The sequence below is a fragment of the Carcharhinus amblyrhynchos genome, chromosome 3, assembly GCF_965287045.1.
Source record: "Carcharhinus amblyrhynchos chromosome 3, sCarAmb.v2.hapA, whole genome shotgun sequence".
Classification (NCBI taxonomy): Eukaryota; Metazoa; Chordata; class Chondrichthyes; order Carcharhiniformes; family Carcharhinidae; genus Carcharhinus; species Carcharhinus amblyrhynchos.
The window spans coordinates 25,549,075-25,565,243 of record NC_137326.1 but is presented as its reverse complement, the minus strand read 5'-3'; the positions used below and the strand labels follow the sequence as shown (position 1 = coordinate 25,565,243).

The 16,169-nt window shown below is 40.4% G+C and overlaps 1 protein-coding gene across 9 annotated transcripts in view; it reads left to right on the top strand.

Annotated features, from left to right (window-relative positions):
- Nucleotides 1-16,169, top strand: part of wnk2 (WNK lysine deficient protein kinase 2) — a 193,739-nt gene that overhangs the window by 91,082 nt on the left and 86,488 nt on the right. For 8 of the 9 annotated variants that reach the window (XM_080182406.1, XM_080182369.1, XM_080182397.1 and 5 more), the window contains 5 exons: nucleotides 540-759; nucleotides 9,537-9,804; nucleotides 12,967-13,163; nucleotides 15,612-15,734; nucleotides 15,861-15,899. In XM_080182406.1, the coding sequence (XP_080038532.1) occupies nucleotides 540-759; nucleotides 9,537-9,804; nucleotides 12,967-13,163; nucleotides 15,612-15,734; nucleotides 15,861-15,899 (847 nt within the window). The remainder of the gene's footprint in view (nucleotides 1-539; nucleotides 760-9,536; nucleotides 9,805-12,966; nucleotides 13,164-15,611; nucleotides 15,735-15,860; nucleotides 15,900-16,169) is intronic. The other variant, XM_080182377.1, reaches the window with a different exon arrangement.

Here is a 16,169-nt window from a genome sequence, read left to right as displayed (position 1 = left end):
GTAAAACTAAGTGAAGCATGTTCTAAAGTGCTGCTCAATTTGCGCTACTTCACAGCAGTTATTGCATTCAGTTTAGAATTGTAGAAGGCATTATCATAAAATCCCTGCAGTGCAGGAGGAGGCCATTCAGCCAATTCAGTCTGTACCAACCCAATCTCACCCAGGCCTTATTCTTGTAATCCCACATATTTACCCCGCTAAACCCTGACACTACAGTCACCTTAGCATGGCTAATGCACCTAACCTGCACATCTTTGGACTGTGGGAGAAAACTGGAGTAGCTGGAGGAAACCCATGCAGACACAGGGAGAACGTTCAAACTCCACACAGTTTCTGAAGCTGGAATCGAACCCGAGTCCCTGGCGCTGTGAAGCAGCAATGCTAACCACTGTGCCACCATGCCTCCCCTAGTTGAGATTGGAGTATTGACCTTTCAAAACTGATTCGTTTGTGAGCTTGGTTTGCACCTGGATTGCTGATTGTGCCCAAAGTAGAAACTCTACCCTAAGCTGAATAATGAGTGTTGTCCTGTTTTCCAGATACGCTATAAAAGATCTATTAAATCATGCATTCTTTGCGGAGGAGACTGGGCTAAGGGTTGAGCTTGCTGAAGAGGATGATGGGAAAAAAGATTCAATTGCAATGAGACTTTGGGTTGAAGACCCTAAGAAGCTGAAAGGCAAGCCCAAAGATAATGGAGCTATTGAGTTCAGTTTTGACTTGAATAAAGAAAATCCTGATGATGTTGCGCAAGAAATGGTAAGATTACAATACCATATGAATGTGAGGTAAATGGAAGAAGTAACTTTAATTTTATGTACAAGTAGTGTGAGATCACATTCGTTGAGCATCTCAAATAATTAACTTTAGAAATGCTATTGCTGTTGTTCTGTAGACCAGTGCAGTAGGTTCACAAATTGAAAACAAATGAATGGACTCTGATCTGTTTTTGGTGGTGATTAAGGCAAGGATGTTGGTTAAGATATCAGAAGTCCCTACTGTTCTTTGAGAGTCCTTGTCTTGTTTAGGGAAGGATGCCTCCAACAAAGCAGTAATCCCTTCATGATAGAGAAATGTCAGTCTAGATTACGTATTCAAGTCCATAATTTGGCTTGAATTTTCATAACCTTCCATCAGAAAAGAGATTCATCAATTGATACATGAGGATCAAAAGTGTTTAGTTTAAAAGTTTTACTCCTAACAAAACATCGTATTTTCATCGTCTTCCAACAGCGTGGATTGCTGTAATCCTCAAATACGCTATAATAACTCTCAAAGAATTCTATTATCTTGAGAAATGAAGACTTTTCAAGAAGGATGAGCCATCTGCGGCTAACTGAGGAAGTGAAGGATAGTTTCACATTGTAAGAAAAGGTGTACAGTGCTGCAAAGATTAGTGGTATATCAGAGATTGGGAAAGGTTTACAAACCAGCACACCACCAAAACAAGATATGAAAAATAGAGAAAAAAATGACAAGCTAGCAAATATAGAAATAGACAGTGAGAACTTCTAGAAGCATAAATCAAGAGAATAGCTAAAGATCGATTTCTTTGAGGATGAGACTGAGGAATTAACAATGGGAAACAAGGAAATGGCAGAGATTTTGAACATGTATTTTGTATCTGTCTTCATGATAGAAGACACAAAAAGGTTCCTAAAAAGTGCAGAAAATTTAAGGCAAAAAGGAAGTGAGGAATTTATAACAACAATCACTATCAGTAGAGAAAAACTTGGAAAACTAATGCCTGACGAGTCCTCTGGACTTGATGGATCACTTATCCTTGGTTCTTAGAAGAGGTGGTGGCAGAAATAGTGGTCCTCATCTTCCAAACTTTCTTTGATCATGGAAAAGGCCTAATGGAATCTCAAATTGCAAATATAATTCCCCCTCTTCAAGAAAGGAACAGACAGAAAATAGGAAACTAGGTCAGTTAGCCTAACATCTGTCATTGTGAAAATGCTGGCATCAGTTATTAAGGAACTAGTAGCAGGACATAGAGAAAATCACAAAGCAATCAAGCAGAATTAACATGGTTTTATGAAAGGGGTATTATATCTAATCTTATTAGATTTATTTGTGGATGTAACTAGTAGGATAGCTAAAAGAGAACTGGTAGTTCAGTATGTTCTGATTTTAAAAATGTTTTCAATAAAGTGTAACTTTAATGGTTGCTGGACAAGAAATGAGCTCATGGTGTTAGAACATAGAACACTACAGCACAAACAGGCCTTTCGGCCCACAAGTTGCGCCGATCATATCCATTACCTACCAGGCCATAGAACTGTCTATAACTTCCAATCCCATTAAATCCCATGTACTCATCCAGAAGTCTTTTAAAAGACCCCAGCGAGTTCGCCTGTACCACCGCCAATGGCAGCCGATTCCATTCACTCACCACCCTCTGAGTGAAAAACTTACCCCTAACATCTCCTCTGTACCTGCCCCCCAGCACCTTAAACCTGCGTCCTCTCGTAGCGACCATTTCAGCCCTGGGAAATAGCCTCCGAGAATCAACGTTTTATAAACCCCTATCAGGTCGCCTCTCAACCTTCGTCTCTCCAGCGGGAAGAGACCTAGCTTCCTCAACCTACCTTCATAAGGCATGCCTCCCAATCCAGGCAACATCCTTGTAAATCTCCTCTGCACCCTCTCAATAACTTCCACATCCTTCCTGTAGTGAGGCGACCGTAACTGCGCACAGTACTCCAAGTGGGGTGTTGCAGATGATATGGATGGAGGATAGGCAACTATCAGGGAACAGAGTTGGAACAAAAGGGTTAATTTCAGGTTGGAAGCTGTAACTAGTGGAGTTCCACAGGGGTCAGTGCTGGAAATTCAGTTATTTACATTCCATATTAATGACTTGAATGAAGAGGCAATATGTATTGTAGCCAAATTTGCTAAGGAGACAAAGAAAGGTAGGAACACAAGTTATAAAGAAGCCACAGAGTCTGCAAAGGAACATACAGAGGATAAGTAAGTGGACAAATAAAATTGGCAAATGGTGTATAATGTGGGAAAATGTGAGTTTGAATATCAACTTTGCAAAGAATAGAAAAGCAAAATATTACTTGAATGATAGAGATTATAGTATGCTGCAGAATGGGTGTCCTTGGACATGAATCACAAAAAGTTAGCATGCAGGTATGTCAAATAATCAGAAAGGCAAATGGACTTTGGCCTTTATTGCAAGGAGGATTGATTTATAAAAATAGGGAAGTCTTGCTACAACTGTACAGAAACCAGATCTGGAGTAGTGTGTACAGCTTAGGATAATCCTATTAACAGCCTGCAGGGTTCTGACCTGTAACCCAAGAAGGTATCCGAGTTCTCCCGATGCTCCTGATTCCAAGACTTTTGAGGAGCTTGTGGAATTAGCCAAGGGACATTATCACCCAAAGCCCTTGATGATGCACTGATATAAATTTAATTTAATGATAAGAGCGCCAGGGAGATGATAGTAGCATTTGTGCCATGCCTAAGACAAATGGCTGAACAGTGCAAGTTCAGGTCTGCACTCAACGACATGTTGAGAGACAGGCTAGTCTGTGATGTTAGCAACACAGTAATACAAAATAAATTATTAGCAGAGGCAGAGATTAGTTTAAAGAAGACATTAGAGATCACCCTAGTTATGGAAAATGCTGAAGGAGGTGGGGTGGGGTTGGTTTGGGTGGATAAGCGATGGAACCGCAGAGCAGTAAAGGTCTGGTAAGTTTGGTGGGGAGCTGCCGATAGTCGTGGTGCCAGGGGTGATGGTGCAGAAAATAACAAGCAAAGAGGCTTGGAGCAAAAAAGAGTGCAAAGATGTGAGGAATTTTGTCCACAGACCAGAAACAATAAAAGATTCTACCAGTGTGGGAGATATCACCCTCAGGAGGGATATAAATTCAGGGAAGCTACATAGGAGAGGCTTCCTATGCAATAGGAGAGGGCACATTAGGAGTAAGTGCAAGACTAAGCAGAACCTACTGGGGGCCAACAAAAAAAAATTCTGACTCCAGTGCACGGGTATTGAGAACAACCCTGCAAACCGATCTTAAGTATATAAGTTAAAAAACATTAAGGAGGGCAAGACAGCCTCAGTTACGAATGTGTTGATGGTAAACGGTCAGCCACTCAGAATGAAGGTGGATGTGGGTGCCTATGCCACAGCAGCAGGAGAACAAACATATTGTTATTTATAAAGTGGAGTTCAGCCCCTCAAATTAAGGAACACAATGGCAAGACTAGCCATACATACTAGAATGCTTTAAGGATCCTAGGGTCAACAGCATTATCTATAAACTACCGGCACCAATCAGCTCAACTGCCTCTTAATAGTGGTGAGACCAACTGCCAAGTCTGATGGGCTGAGATTGGCTTCACCAAATTGGTTAAATTAATTAGCAATTTTCAGAATTAACAACAGAGACTTTCATGACGTTTTAAAAATGCCGGGAGCTGTTCCAAGATGAATTAGGCAAGATACAAGGCCTAAAAGCGAAAATTTACCTCAATCCTGAGGCCACACCTAAGTTTTACAGAGTCCAACTTGTGCCCTTTGCCTTAGATAAGAAGGTTGAGTCTGAATTCAAGTAGTTGGAAGAATTAGGCATCATCAAGCCTGTGCAGTTTTTGGAGTGGGCAGCTCCTATTGTGTTAATGGTTAAGCCAAATAGAACCATTAGGAATGTGGGGACTATAAACTGTGAATCAGGCAGCAAAATTGAACTGATATCCAGTACCAAGAATTGAGGGTTTGTACACTAAATTAACAGGAGGTTTAACTTGCACTAAACTTAATATGAGCCATGCGCAAGAGCAATTAGAATTATATGAGGCATCTAGAGAATTTGTTACTACGAATACCAATAAAAGGTTATACCAGTATATCTAGCTAAATTCCAGAGTCCTATCAGTGTGTACAGTTTTCCAGTGCACAATGGAAAGCTTACTGCAGGACCCACCGAAGGTGGTTGTCTATCTACATAATATAACGATTAAAGGCACATCTGAAGATAAGCACCTAGCAAACCTTAAAGTTTTAAAAAGATTGGAAGAAAGCCAGAATAATGCTCAAAAAGGAGAAATGTATATTCCAAGCTCATGAAGTGACGTATTTAGGGTTTAGAGTTGGTGTCTAGGGGTTTGCACCCTATGGACGAGAAGATAAAAGGAATGAAGCAAGCATGGCCCTCAAAAATATATCAGAATTGAAATCTTTTTTAGGAATAGTGAATTAATGTGGAAGTTTTATTCCTTATTTTTCTGCAATTTTGGTACCCTTGTGCATACTGCTTAAGAAAACCATACTTTTGGAGTAAGCATCAGAAAGAAGCCTAGGCTAAATTAGCTTTGCAGTTATCCAGTCTCTTGGTTCATTTTTACCTGTACCATGTCTCCTTACGGAATTGGAGTAATTTAATTACATAAGATGGAAGATGGTGTAGAAAGGCCTATCGCCTCAGCCTTAAGAACTCTGGCCCATGTGGAGAAAGCTTAATCAAATTGAAAAAGAGGGACCAGCTGTCATCTCTGGATTGAAACATTTCATCAATAAGTTTATGAATGGCACTTCATAGTAGTTGCTGACCACAAACCCAGGTCAGGTTTATTTAGAGAAAGGTAAGGCAATACCTCCCATAACTTCAGCTGGGGTCCAACGGTGAGCTCCATTGTTAACAGCTAGTGAGTATACTTTTCAGCATAGATGAGGCACACACACATCAAATGCGGATGCTTTAAGCTGCCTTCCCCTACTGGAAACTATACTGCCCCTGCCTGTATCACAGGAAATTGTACTTGCTCTACACTTGCTCAGTACACTTACTCTACACTCTGTTGGTGCGAGAGGTCAAGGTTTGGCCCCAGAAGGACCCCATGTTATCTAGGATTTAACATATGGTCTTCCACTGCTGGCATGATGATAACAGGTCTGAGCAATCAATTTGGGCCATGATGTGGGTATGCCGGCGTTGGACTGGCGTAAACACAGTAAAAAGTCTGACAACACCAGGTTTTAGTCCAACCGATTTATTTGATAATACAAGCTTTCGAGGTTTCCCTCTTCGTCAGGTGAATGGAGAGTTCTGGCCTCAGACAGAGCATATAAAGCACAGACAGTTTAGAGATTACTGATTAGAATGCGAATCCTTACACCTAACCTGCTGTTCAAGACCTGAAGTGGCTGACTTGCCTGGGTTTGCAAAACCCCACTTACTGTACTGTCTGGAGACAATACACATCTCTGTAACCTGTGATCAGTGCTCCTTCCACTCACATTGTCAGCCACTTCAGGTCTTGAACAGCAGGTTAGGTGTAAGGATTCGCATTCTAATCAGTAATCTCTAAACTGTCTGTGCTTTATATGCTCTGTCTGAGGCCAGAACTCTCCATTCACCTGATGAAGAGGGAAACCTCGAAAGCTTGTGAGTATTATCAAATAAATCGGTTGGACTAAAACCTGGTGTTGTCAGACTTTTTACAATCAATTTGGGCCAGCACCAAAGTTCTGTACATATACCAAGTCATCCACCCCAAATATTCTGAAGTTTATTCTGTGTGTTCTGTTTTGTCTCTACCTTCCCTGCCAAATTCTGAAATACCAGATCTGACTTTGTTGTAATACGTCTGCCCATTGGTAACTTTGCAGATGTAACACCTGTGGTTATGTCAGATATTTTTCTATAGGTGATCAGGCAATGCGCCAGTTGATTTGTAGGGAGACTGATGACTTTTTCTTTGTGGCATTACGTTAACAGGTCTGAGCAATTGGTTTGGACCAGCACCAAAATTCTTTACATTTGCCAAGTTGTCCATCTCAAATGTTCAAATAAGAAAAGACAAGTTAATTGTGAAGACGATTTATTATTATGGGGAGCAAGGATTATCGTTCACAATCCTGCTAGAAAGTTATTATTACAAGAGTTATGCTGTGCCCAACTTGGGATGCCAAAGATGAAGATGTTTGAATGTAGTTACGTGTGGAGGCTCGGGATAGATACCGAAATAGATGATCTATTCAATAATGTGACTAATGTCAAATGCAGCAAACATTGTCATCTCCACCTTAATGCATCCTTGGCAGTGGCCAAGTCAATCATGGGTGCGACTACCTGTCAATTTTGCAGGCACATCCATGAGCACCATGTTCCTGCTTATAATAGATGCACACTCCAAATGGTTGGACATGCAAGAAATGAAGTCCATGCCCTTATCAGCAGTGGTAGAGAAATTCCAACAGACATTTGTCACCCACAGGTTGCCTGATGCACTGATCTGAGATAATGGGACTGCTTTCACTGGTGAAGAGTTCCACAGTTCATGACAACCAATCATGTTCAGCAAATTCAAGCAGGACCCTTATCACTGTGCTTCAAATGGACTGGCTGAGAGGTATCCAAACATTCAAAGCCTTCATGAAGAAACCGTCATCAGCCTCTCTGGCCCATTTCCTGATTGCCTATAGAAAAACAGCTTGTGCTGTCACAGGTGTCACACCTGCCGAATTATTAACAGACAGAGGTTATATCTGATATTTCTGAGTTTGGCAGAGAGAATTGGGGCAAAACAGAATACACAGAAGAAACTACACAACTTCTCAAAAACTGAGAACGGTTAAGGTGGGTTTGATAACCCTCAGGACTTACGTGGAGAATTCCTGATTGACCTCCCAGTGGACTCATAGAACGAGTTCCCATGGTGTTTGATATTATCTTAACAGGTGGAACGCCTATCCTAAGCTCTTTATAAAGCAAACCATGAGCAAGTCTGTTATTGTATCATCCAGATTGGGACCTATATGTGTTCACCACATGCTTGTGGTTTTACTTTTACTTTTTGTGCAATGAAGCACTGTTCCTTTACAGCTGACTCCTGAATTATTACAGTGAGTGGCTTGGTATATGTAAAAAAAATTATGGTGCTGGTCCAAATTGGATCCCTGGAGCAGTTGTGGCCAGAACTAGTCCACTGTTGTATGAAATGCATGTTCATGGTAAAAGGGTGAAGAAACATGTGGATCATTGGAGAAGAGGAAAATGTCACACACAACCAGCGCAGTCCATCCCTAGTAGGCCTGTCAGTGATATTCCTATAAATGAAAATAATGCTGCAGAAGTGGGAATTGGAGAAGCTTATATACACTGATGCACTTTGCAAGTTGAGAGTCAACCTGTTGAGGTTCACACCTATGTTACCTCTACTGCTGGAGCATCTGCTAGTGAATTACAATGCCCCCCAAAGAATCAGGAAGTCACCAGACCAACTTGTATTATAAAGCATTGTGTTTGAAATCCATTTGTTGTATAATATTGTAAATAGTTCAATTGTTATTGAGATGTGTTAATTAGGAACATAAAGGGGAGAGATGTGGAAGCATGCCTCTTTAAGGAGCAAGTTCTCAGTCATGTGACCATTCAGCCAAATGGACCAGAAGTGCAAATTTTGGGGCTGAGCATTGGTTTTCCTTGTCAGTTAGGAGTCTGGAGTCGTAGAGTACGGTAGCCTTTAATTCACCCTCAATAGTTGCTTACCTTAAAAAAGCATTTGTTTGTTGATCTAGTTAGTGGTTTCCAGTCACTGCAAGATACTACAATAGCCCTGATCGGTTGTACAACATACCAGTTGAGATGTTCATGGTGTCAGCGTGTGAAGGAGCTCAAACGTTGTGCTCGTTTGCATTTCCAGATGCAGCCTGTTGAATATCTGATTTGATAAGTGCATGTCCAGCAAGTATTTTGGCTGTATTTTTACTGTAGAACAAGGCAAGAATAGATCTCTACCCTGGCTGATCATGCTCCTCCGTGCGCAGCAAGTCAGATGTGCATGCAGTGTTTGAGGAAGTATTGCAGGAGGTCATGGCTTATGTGGCCTTGAGTCTTCCTGTGCAGAATAACTTGTTGGACCAGAACCTGTGCACTTGCTTATCTCCAACTTTTGAGATGAGCTGGATTTGTCGAGTACCTGCAGGGTTAGGTTTGCTCACTGATTCAGGAATATTGCCTTTCATTGCTTTGGTAGAAATTGTGATGGTTAACCTTCATGCTGCTCTTTTTCTAACTGATTTTTTTTTGCCTTCTCGTATTTCAAGTTCAGTAACTTCTGTAGTACCAACTATCATTAGTTGAAGTCATGAAAATATTTTATGTGGGAATAAGTGCTTTTTTTAAAAGAAGAAATTAATGGTAATAGCTGGTCTTTAATTTGCATACTTTTCAATTTTAGCCCCAAACTCCAAATTGTAATTATTTTAAAGCTTTATATTCACTCTCTACAGTGTTAACCAAAATGTTAAGTATGAAAGAAATATGAATGTCTTTTTACTCCGCACTACGAGCATTTATGCACTAAACAGGTGTTATTTGATTTCTTCGATAATTTTGAGGATTAAGTTATTTCGCTTAAAAAGTTAAGATCATTGACTAAACCTGAAATGTGCAGCAATCTTGAATTGTTCGGTCTAAATTTTCCATCAGATTCTTGTACGATGGGGAACAGCCTTTTTTCTTGTACATTCTAACGTTTGTTCAATGTTGATGTTTTGGTTGCAGATTGATTCTGGTTTCTTTCAAGAATGTGATTCCAAGACAGTTGCCAAGTCGATACGAGACAGAGTAGCCTTAATTAAGTGGAGAAGGGAACGATGTCAGCAAGTAAATGTGACTAATGCACAAGGAGAAAAGACAGAATTGGAAAAACAGAAGGATTGTTTTCATCAGGTTGTTGGTACAGGCCAGCAAATCCCCTCAGAATTGGAGGAACCTGAAGCTGATCAACATGTGCATCAAGGTCTGCTCGTCAGTGTCACATCTATAATGTGTAAGTGTCGTCATTGATTTTGACGTTGTGCTTGGGAATACAACAGAAATGTTTCAAAATTCTGTCAAGTATGAAATAAATTGATTGAGTCATTTTTTTAATAAAAGTTGATTATTGGCACCAAGCATTTGATATTTATGTTTGGTCAGCCCCCTCCATAGAAATTCTGAGATCAGAAAGTAGTGTTGCGCTTTTTTTCTTCTCCATCTATCTCCTATTTTATGTATTTTCTAAAAACTGTTTTGGGGATTGTAATGAGAGAAGCCTTGGAGAATATAACTTGCTTCAATTCCACCAAAACCTAACTAAATGTTACAGCCTCTTTAACACCCTGAGATGACAGTCGCCACTCAATTTGTCATAAAATCCCCAACGGTTTTCTTTTGAGGTAGTATGTGATAAGAAAATGAATTATGTTATTAGGGTACGTACATGCATTCAGTTAGGGCATTTTTCAATGAGGCTGATATTTCATTTTTTTTTCAAATCCATTTGTCAACAAGATGTCAAAATTAGCCCTATGGCATTTCACGAACCTGTCATTCTGAAAGCATTCTCAGCCAAGTGTGGATAATATGCAGACACCTAAAGAGGCTATAATAGTCCATTTGCTGTAAAGCTGCTACCAATAAACAGTATGATTGTATTCTCTGCAGGACTCCCAGTATTTACAGTACTTTGCTGCAGATGGCATTCTTTATATTTGATTATTGGATAATTTATTGAAAGAGTTTTTTGTGTGTTTTATAAAAGTGTGAATGCTTTCAACTCTAATGCAGACGACTCCATGTTATTGGCCCAAGTTCTGTTTCTCTGTCCTTTCTCCTAATATGTCAAAATGAATGCATACTTGTAGCAGGCTGTACTATTCTATCCATTCAAGAACTAAGTAAACTTCGAAAAAATCCTCACATTATGCTAACTACCCACTTAAAAGCAAGTAAGCAGGCAAAAGCTTACAGAAAAAATAGTATGCAGAAAAAAATAAGTTAAAGAATGTGAACGACCATCAAAGGTATAAAGCTGGCCATAGGAAAGAACATAGTTGATGAAACTTGAAAATGATGTGATAAAGAGCAGTTAGTGACAAAATTTACTGGACCCAGATCTGAACCCATCATTCAATGAGAAGGAAAAGAAAGGTTTTTAAAAAGTACAAAGGGAGCAAATCACTGGAGGCACTAGTGAGATATAGAGAGTGTACGATAGAACTTAAGAAAGCAATTAAGAATGTGAAGAGGGGATATGAGAGAGTTCTGGCGGATAAAAGTAAGGAAAGTCCCAAGATATTCTGCAAGTGTTACAATGGAAAGAGGATAATCGGGGAAAGAGCAGGGCCCATTAGGGACCAAGGAGGCAACTGTGGGTGGAACCAGAGGACATTGGTAGAGTGTTAAATGAATACTTCATATCCGTCTTCACCCAAAAGAACAAGGACAATGGTATGGAATTCAGGGAGAGAGACTGAGAGGTTCTCGAGTAAATTGATAGAGGGAACGGCAAGAGCAAGGTATTGGAGGTGTTGGCAGCCTTAAAAGTGGATAAATCTCCACGTCCTGATGAATTGTGCCCTAGGCTGTTGTGGGAGGCAAGGGAGGAGATTGCACTTGCTCTCACACAAATTTTCTGGCAACAGGGGAAGTGCCAGATGACTGGCGAACAGCTAATATGATTCTGCTATTTAAGAAGGGTTGTAGAGATAAATTGGGGAACTACAGACTAGTGAGTCTCACATCAGCAGTAGGGAAGCTATTAGAGAAACTTGTGAAAGAGAACATCAATCTCCACTTGGAGAGGGAAAGCTTGACCAAGGATAGTCAGCATGGCTTCATCAGAGGGAGGTCGTACTAACACATTTGATTGAATTTTTTGAGGAGGTGACCCGGTGTGTAGCTGAGGGCAGAGCAGTCGATGTAGTTTATATGGATTCCAGCAAAGCCTTTGACAAAGTCCCACATGGGATACAGGGTATTTTGATAAAGTGGATTCAAAATTTCCTCGGTTGTAGAAAACAGAGGTGATAACAGAAGGCTGCTTTAGCGATTGGAAGCCGGTGTCCACAGGCATTCCACAGATATGTGTTGGGCCCCCTATTATTAGTCATTTATATAAAGATATTGATGACTGTGTGGGTGGGGGGGGTGGATAGGTAGGTAGGATTAGTAAGTTCGCAAATGACACAAATATTGAATGGGTGTTAACAGTGAAGCAGAGTGTCTTGGGCTACGAGAAATCGATGGAATTGTCAAATGGGCAGAAAAGTGACAGATGGAATTTAATCCTGAAAAGTGAGAGATGATACACTTTGCAAGAAATAATTTGACAAAGTGCTTGATGAATGGTAGGACACTAGAAAGTTCTGTGGAGCAAAGGGTTCTTGGTGTGTTTGTCTACAGATCTCTGAAAACGGAAGGCATGTTGGTACGGTGGTGAAAAAGGCATATGGGATATTTGCCTTTATCAGTAGAGGTATAGATTACAAAAGCAGGGAAGTCATGTTGGAGTTATATAGAACTTTGGTGGTGAGGCCACAACTAAGAGTACTGTGTGCAGTTCTGGTCACAGGAAGAATGTGATTGCACTGGAGGGGATGCAGAGGAGATTCACCAGGATACTGCCTAGGATGAAATCTGTGAACATGTAAATGATTGCATGGACATGGGAGCCTTGACAGAAGTCTGATGGAGGGTTGCTGCTACCTTCCCCTTAAAGGAAGCCTCCGTTACTGACTATCTCTTCCATCAGTTTTTGTAGGGGTAACTTGCTTGTTGTACCAAGATAGAACGGTCTTTTGCTTTTTGTGCATTTAACGAGTGGAGGTTACCTCCTCGTCAAGATTACTTGTTTTGCTTGCTCCCAGGCAGGGACAAGACCAGTTTCTGGTTACCTCGAAGCCATGAGCAAGAACGGACTGTCATGACTTGTCATTCCTCAGGAAGTACTGGCTCTGACCACCCAGAAATGATTTTGAAAACGTATGGGAACAATGTTGTTTGTTCTAACATGTACCTTGATTATTCGTAGCACAGAGTACTAGCTATCATTTGGATTGTCAAAATTGACTTGCTCAGCTTGTGTTGTGCTTTTTGTCATTTTACAATTACATTCTGTGGACTTATTATGATAGACAATATTGTTATTTATCAACTGTATATTTTAAAGCCGACAGCACTTGTGACAGTGGGCAAGGGTCAACACTTTACTCTGACTCTCAAGGAAGCCAGCAAAGTGTGGTCTACTCATCTATTCCTGAGCCAGTGGCCCCTGGAGTACAGCAGATAAGCAGTCCACCTCAGAGTGAGATTCAGGCTTCCATTAGTTCACAACAACTGTTGGCTCAATACCAGCACGCAGCTACAGTAAGTTTATTTTAATAATTTGATCATAGTACTTCACTGTTTATCCTCTGTTTGTTTTCTGTATTCTGTAAAATCAGGTTCTTATTTCTTTGCAGTTGTAGTGATTGCCAACTAAAAATTGCATGACTGGACCAATAACTACTAACAAAAGTAAAATCATAAAATCCCTACAATGCAGAAGGAGGCCATTCAGCCATCGAGCCACTGAACACAGTCCCACCCAGACCCAATCCCTGTAATCCCATGTAGTCCCCCTGACACTAAAGGGCAATTTAGCTTGGCCAGTCTACCTAACCTGCACATCTTTGGACTGTGGAAAGAAACCAGAGCATCGGGGGAAAGCAATGCAGACACGGGAAGAACGTGCAAACTGTCACCCAAGGCCAGAATTGAACCTAGGTCCCAGTGCTGTGAGGCAGCAGTGCTACTCATTATGCCACCATGCCGCCAGTGGATTTTATACCAAAGCTGATTTATGATTCTATTAGTTCATCAGACTCGGAATGGCAGCACTGAATATCACATAAGCTATTACACACACAAGTTTAATAACTGTAAATTGTAATGTTTTAAGGTCACTATAAAATACTTAGCTTTGTTAGCAAGTTCTTAATGCATTATGCACTGAAAAGTTTCAAGATTTATCAAGGATGTAACATAGCTTCACTGTGGCCTTCATGGAGGGAAAGTGGAAAGACAGTTTTTTTTGAAGCGAAACAACTTTGAAAACCTTAAAGATCTGTGGCTGGGCTGACCGTATTCGTTACAAATATCTTGAGTATACAGATTTGAGGTGTTAAAAGCCAAAGGGTGGGATTTACAACTTCACTCGTCCCAAAACCATATAATCCCGCCCAAGGTCAGCGGACCTTTCCATTGTTCCCTCCAATTCCTGTGGCAGGCAGGGTAGTAAAATTCAGGCAATTGTCTTGTAAGTAGTGGATTATTGCTTTTTGGGATCTTTGGGTCTTGAAGGTAACATTTAGTCGTGCTTTAGCCTTGGAAAAATTAAGATAAAGCCCGTCCACCACATACTGAATCTTTTTTGGATGCACTTCGAGGGGCGTTATTTTTTCCACGTGCCATTAAAGATAAGAGTTTTGCTCTTCTATGTTTTTAATGGGAACTGTCTTTGACTTTGCAAGTAAGCAATTTGTTCCCTCATAACTTATTACAAAACTTTAATTTGCTTGCTTAGCTTAAATTATGAAGTTATCAAGATCTATGCAGAAGAATGGATGAGTGTTTTAGTGGCAAATAAACTGAGATTGGGTGAATGGGAATTTCACAGATGAATGTAGACAGTCTTCGTGTTAAAGTGGAGGTGAGGTGGATGCTGACCCTGGTCAAGTAGGAAGCTGAGCGTACAGATGTCTTGAGTTTTTTGAGGCAGTGACCAAGGAGGGTGTTGGAATTGTTTGTGATGGAATGAATTTGTGACAAAGATCAAGGGTGATGCCTTTAGTAGGCCCAGTGTTTAATTTTAAATATTTGCTGCTCATCCAAAACTAGATTGTCAGGCAATGGTTGGAGCAGTTGAGATGTCATCAGGGTGTTTGGCACTTGCTATAGTCCCTCTTAGCAACATAATCAAAATGCACAATGTGGTTGAGAGGAGGAGACATAGGATTGGTCCTTGGAGTGCAGAGGTGATACGAGAGCAGTAGAGGCCATTCGCCCCATTGAGCATGCTCCAACATTCAATATGATCATGGCTGACCTGATTTGTGATCTCAACTCCACTTTGCTGCCTCTCCTTTGCCAATCAGAAATCTAGCTCAGCCTTGAATATATTTAATGGTCAAATGAAAGACATTTAGAAAGAAAAATATAGTGAAGAGAGAGATAGCGACATAGAAATAAAGAATCCAAAATGGATTGGGAAAAGAATTTGAAGGAATAAGGAAACAAAACATAGAGGGAAAACTAATGGCAAATCAGGGTTGCATTCTGGTACTGGTTTAGAGAACTTGTTGTCTGAACCTTGTATTTGTGGTGGAAGGGGAACAAATACAATGTGCTGTAGTCTGAAGTTGCTGCTTAAGACTCCCATGCTCCCTTATCTGTTACATTTTTTGTAAATGTGGCTTCCGGAAAGCACCTAGTCTAAAGGCAAAATACTGCGGATGCTGGAATCTGAAACAAAAATGGAAAATACTGGAAAATCTCAGCAGGTCTGACAGCATCTGTGGAAAGAGAATAAAACCATCGTTTCAAGGCTTGATTACTTTTATCAGAGCTCCTGTGGCAGTGTACAGTTTCAATTTTCCACACTAGTCTGAATTAAATAATTATGGAAATGACTTTGGTGCTATGGTGCACTGTAACTTTATTTACAACTACTTCAACTATTTGAAGTTTGATAACCATATGGCAAACATAATAAAATAAAATCTAAGTAAAAGAGCAAAGCACAGAAATAAGGTAATATTCTCATTGTTTTTATAGCCCAACCCTATGATGCATGTCCCATCTGTGGTGTTGCCTATACAGTCTCATCAACTTGGGCCCCAGCAACATTACCAGGAACCAGCAGCACTTGCTGCAGTGCAGATGGGACAACCACAACAGGTAAGCACTTCATCAGTCAATTTTGTTGTTAAACTAAGGATCCTCTTGGAAAAGAACTGCGTTGCTGTGCAGTTTGTGAATCTTTCTAGTTTTGTTACTTTACTGATGTATTCTGATTTCTCATAGTTGGACCCTTATTTCTGCACTGCAACATTCCATTTTCAGGTAGATATTACATTCTAATTGCACATGATGTTCTCATTGATTTGTTCATCATTGGATGGCAAAATCTTATTATTCTAAACAAAGTGTTGGAAGCGTTTACGTTTTTACCTCTTGGTCCTATTTCACATTACAACACCCTGTGAAAGAAGAGTGTCTTAAAGGAGCAAATTTTACAAGGTGATTTATATTGCCAGTGGATGAAAAAGGACAGATGACAAATGGCTTTGAGGCCAGTGTGTGTTTTTTTCTGTCAGCAACTTTTGTGTTGGG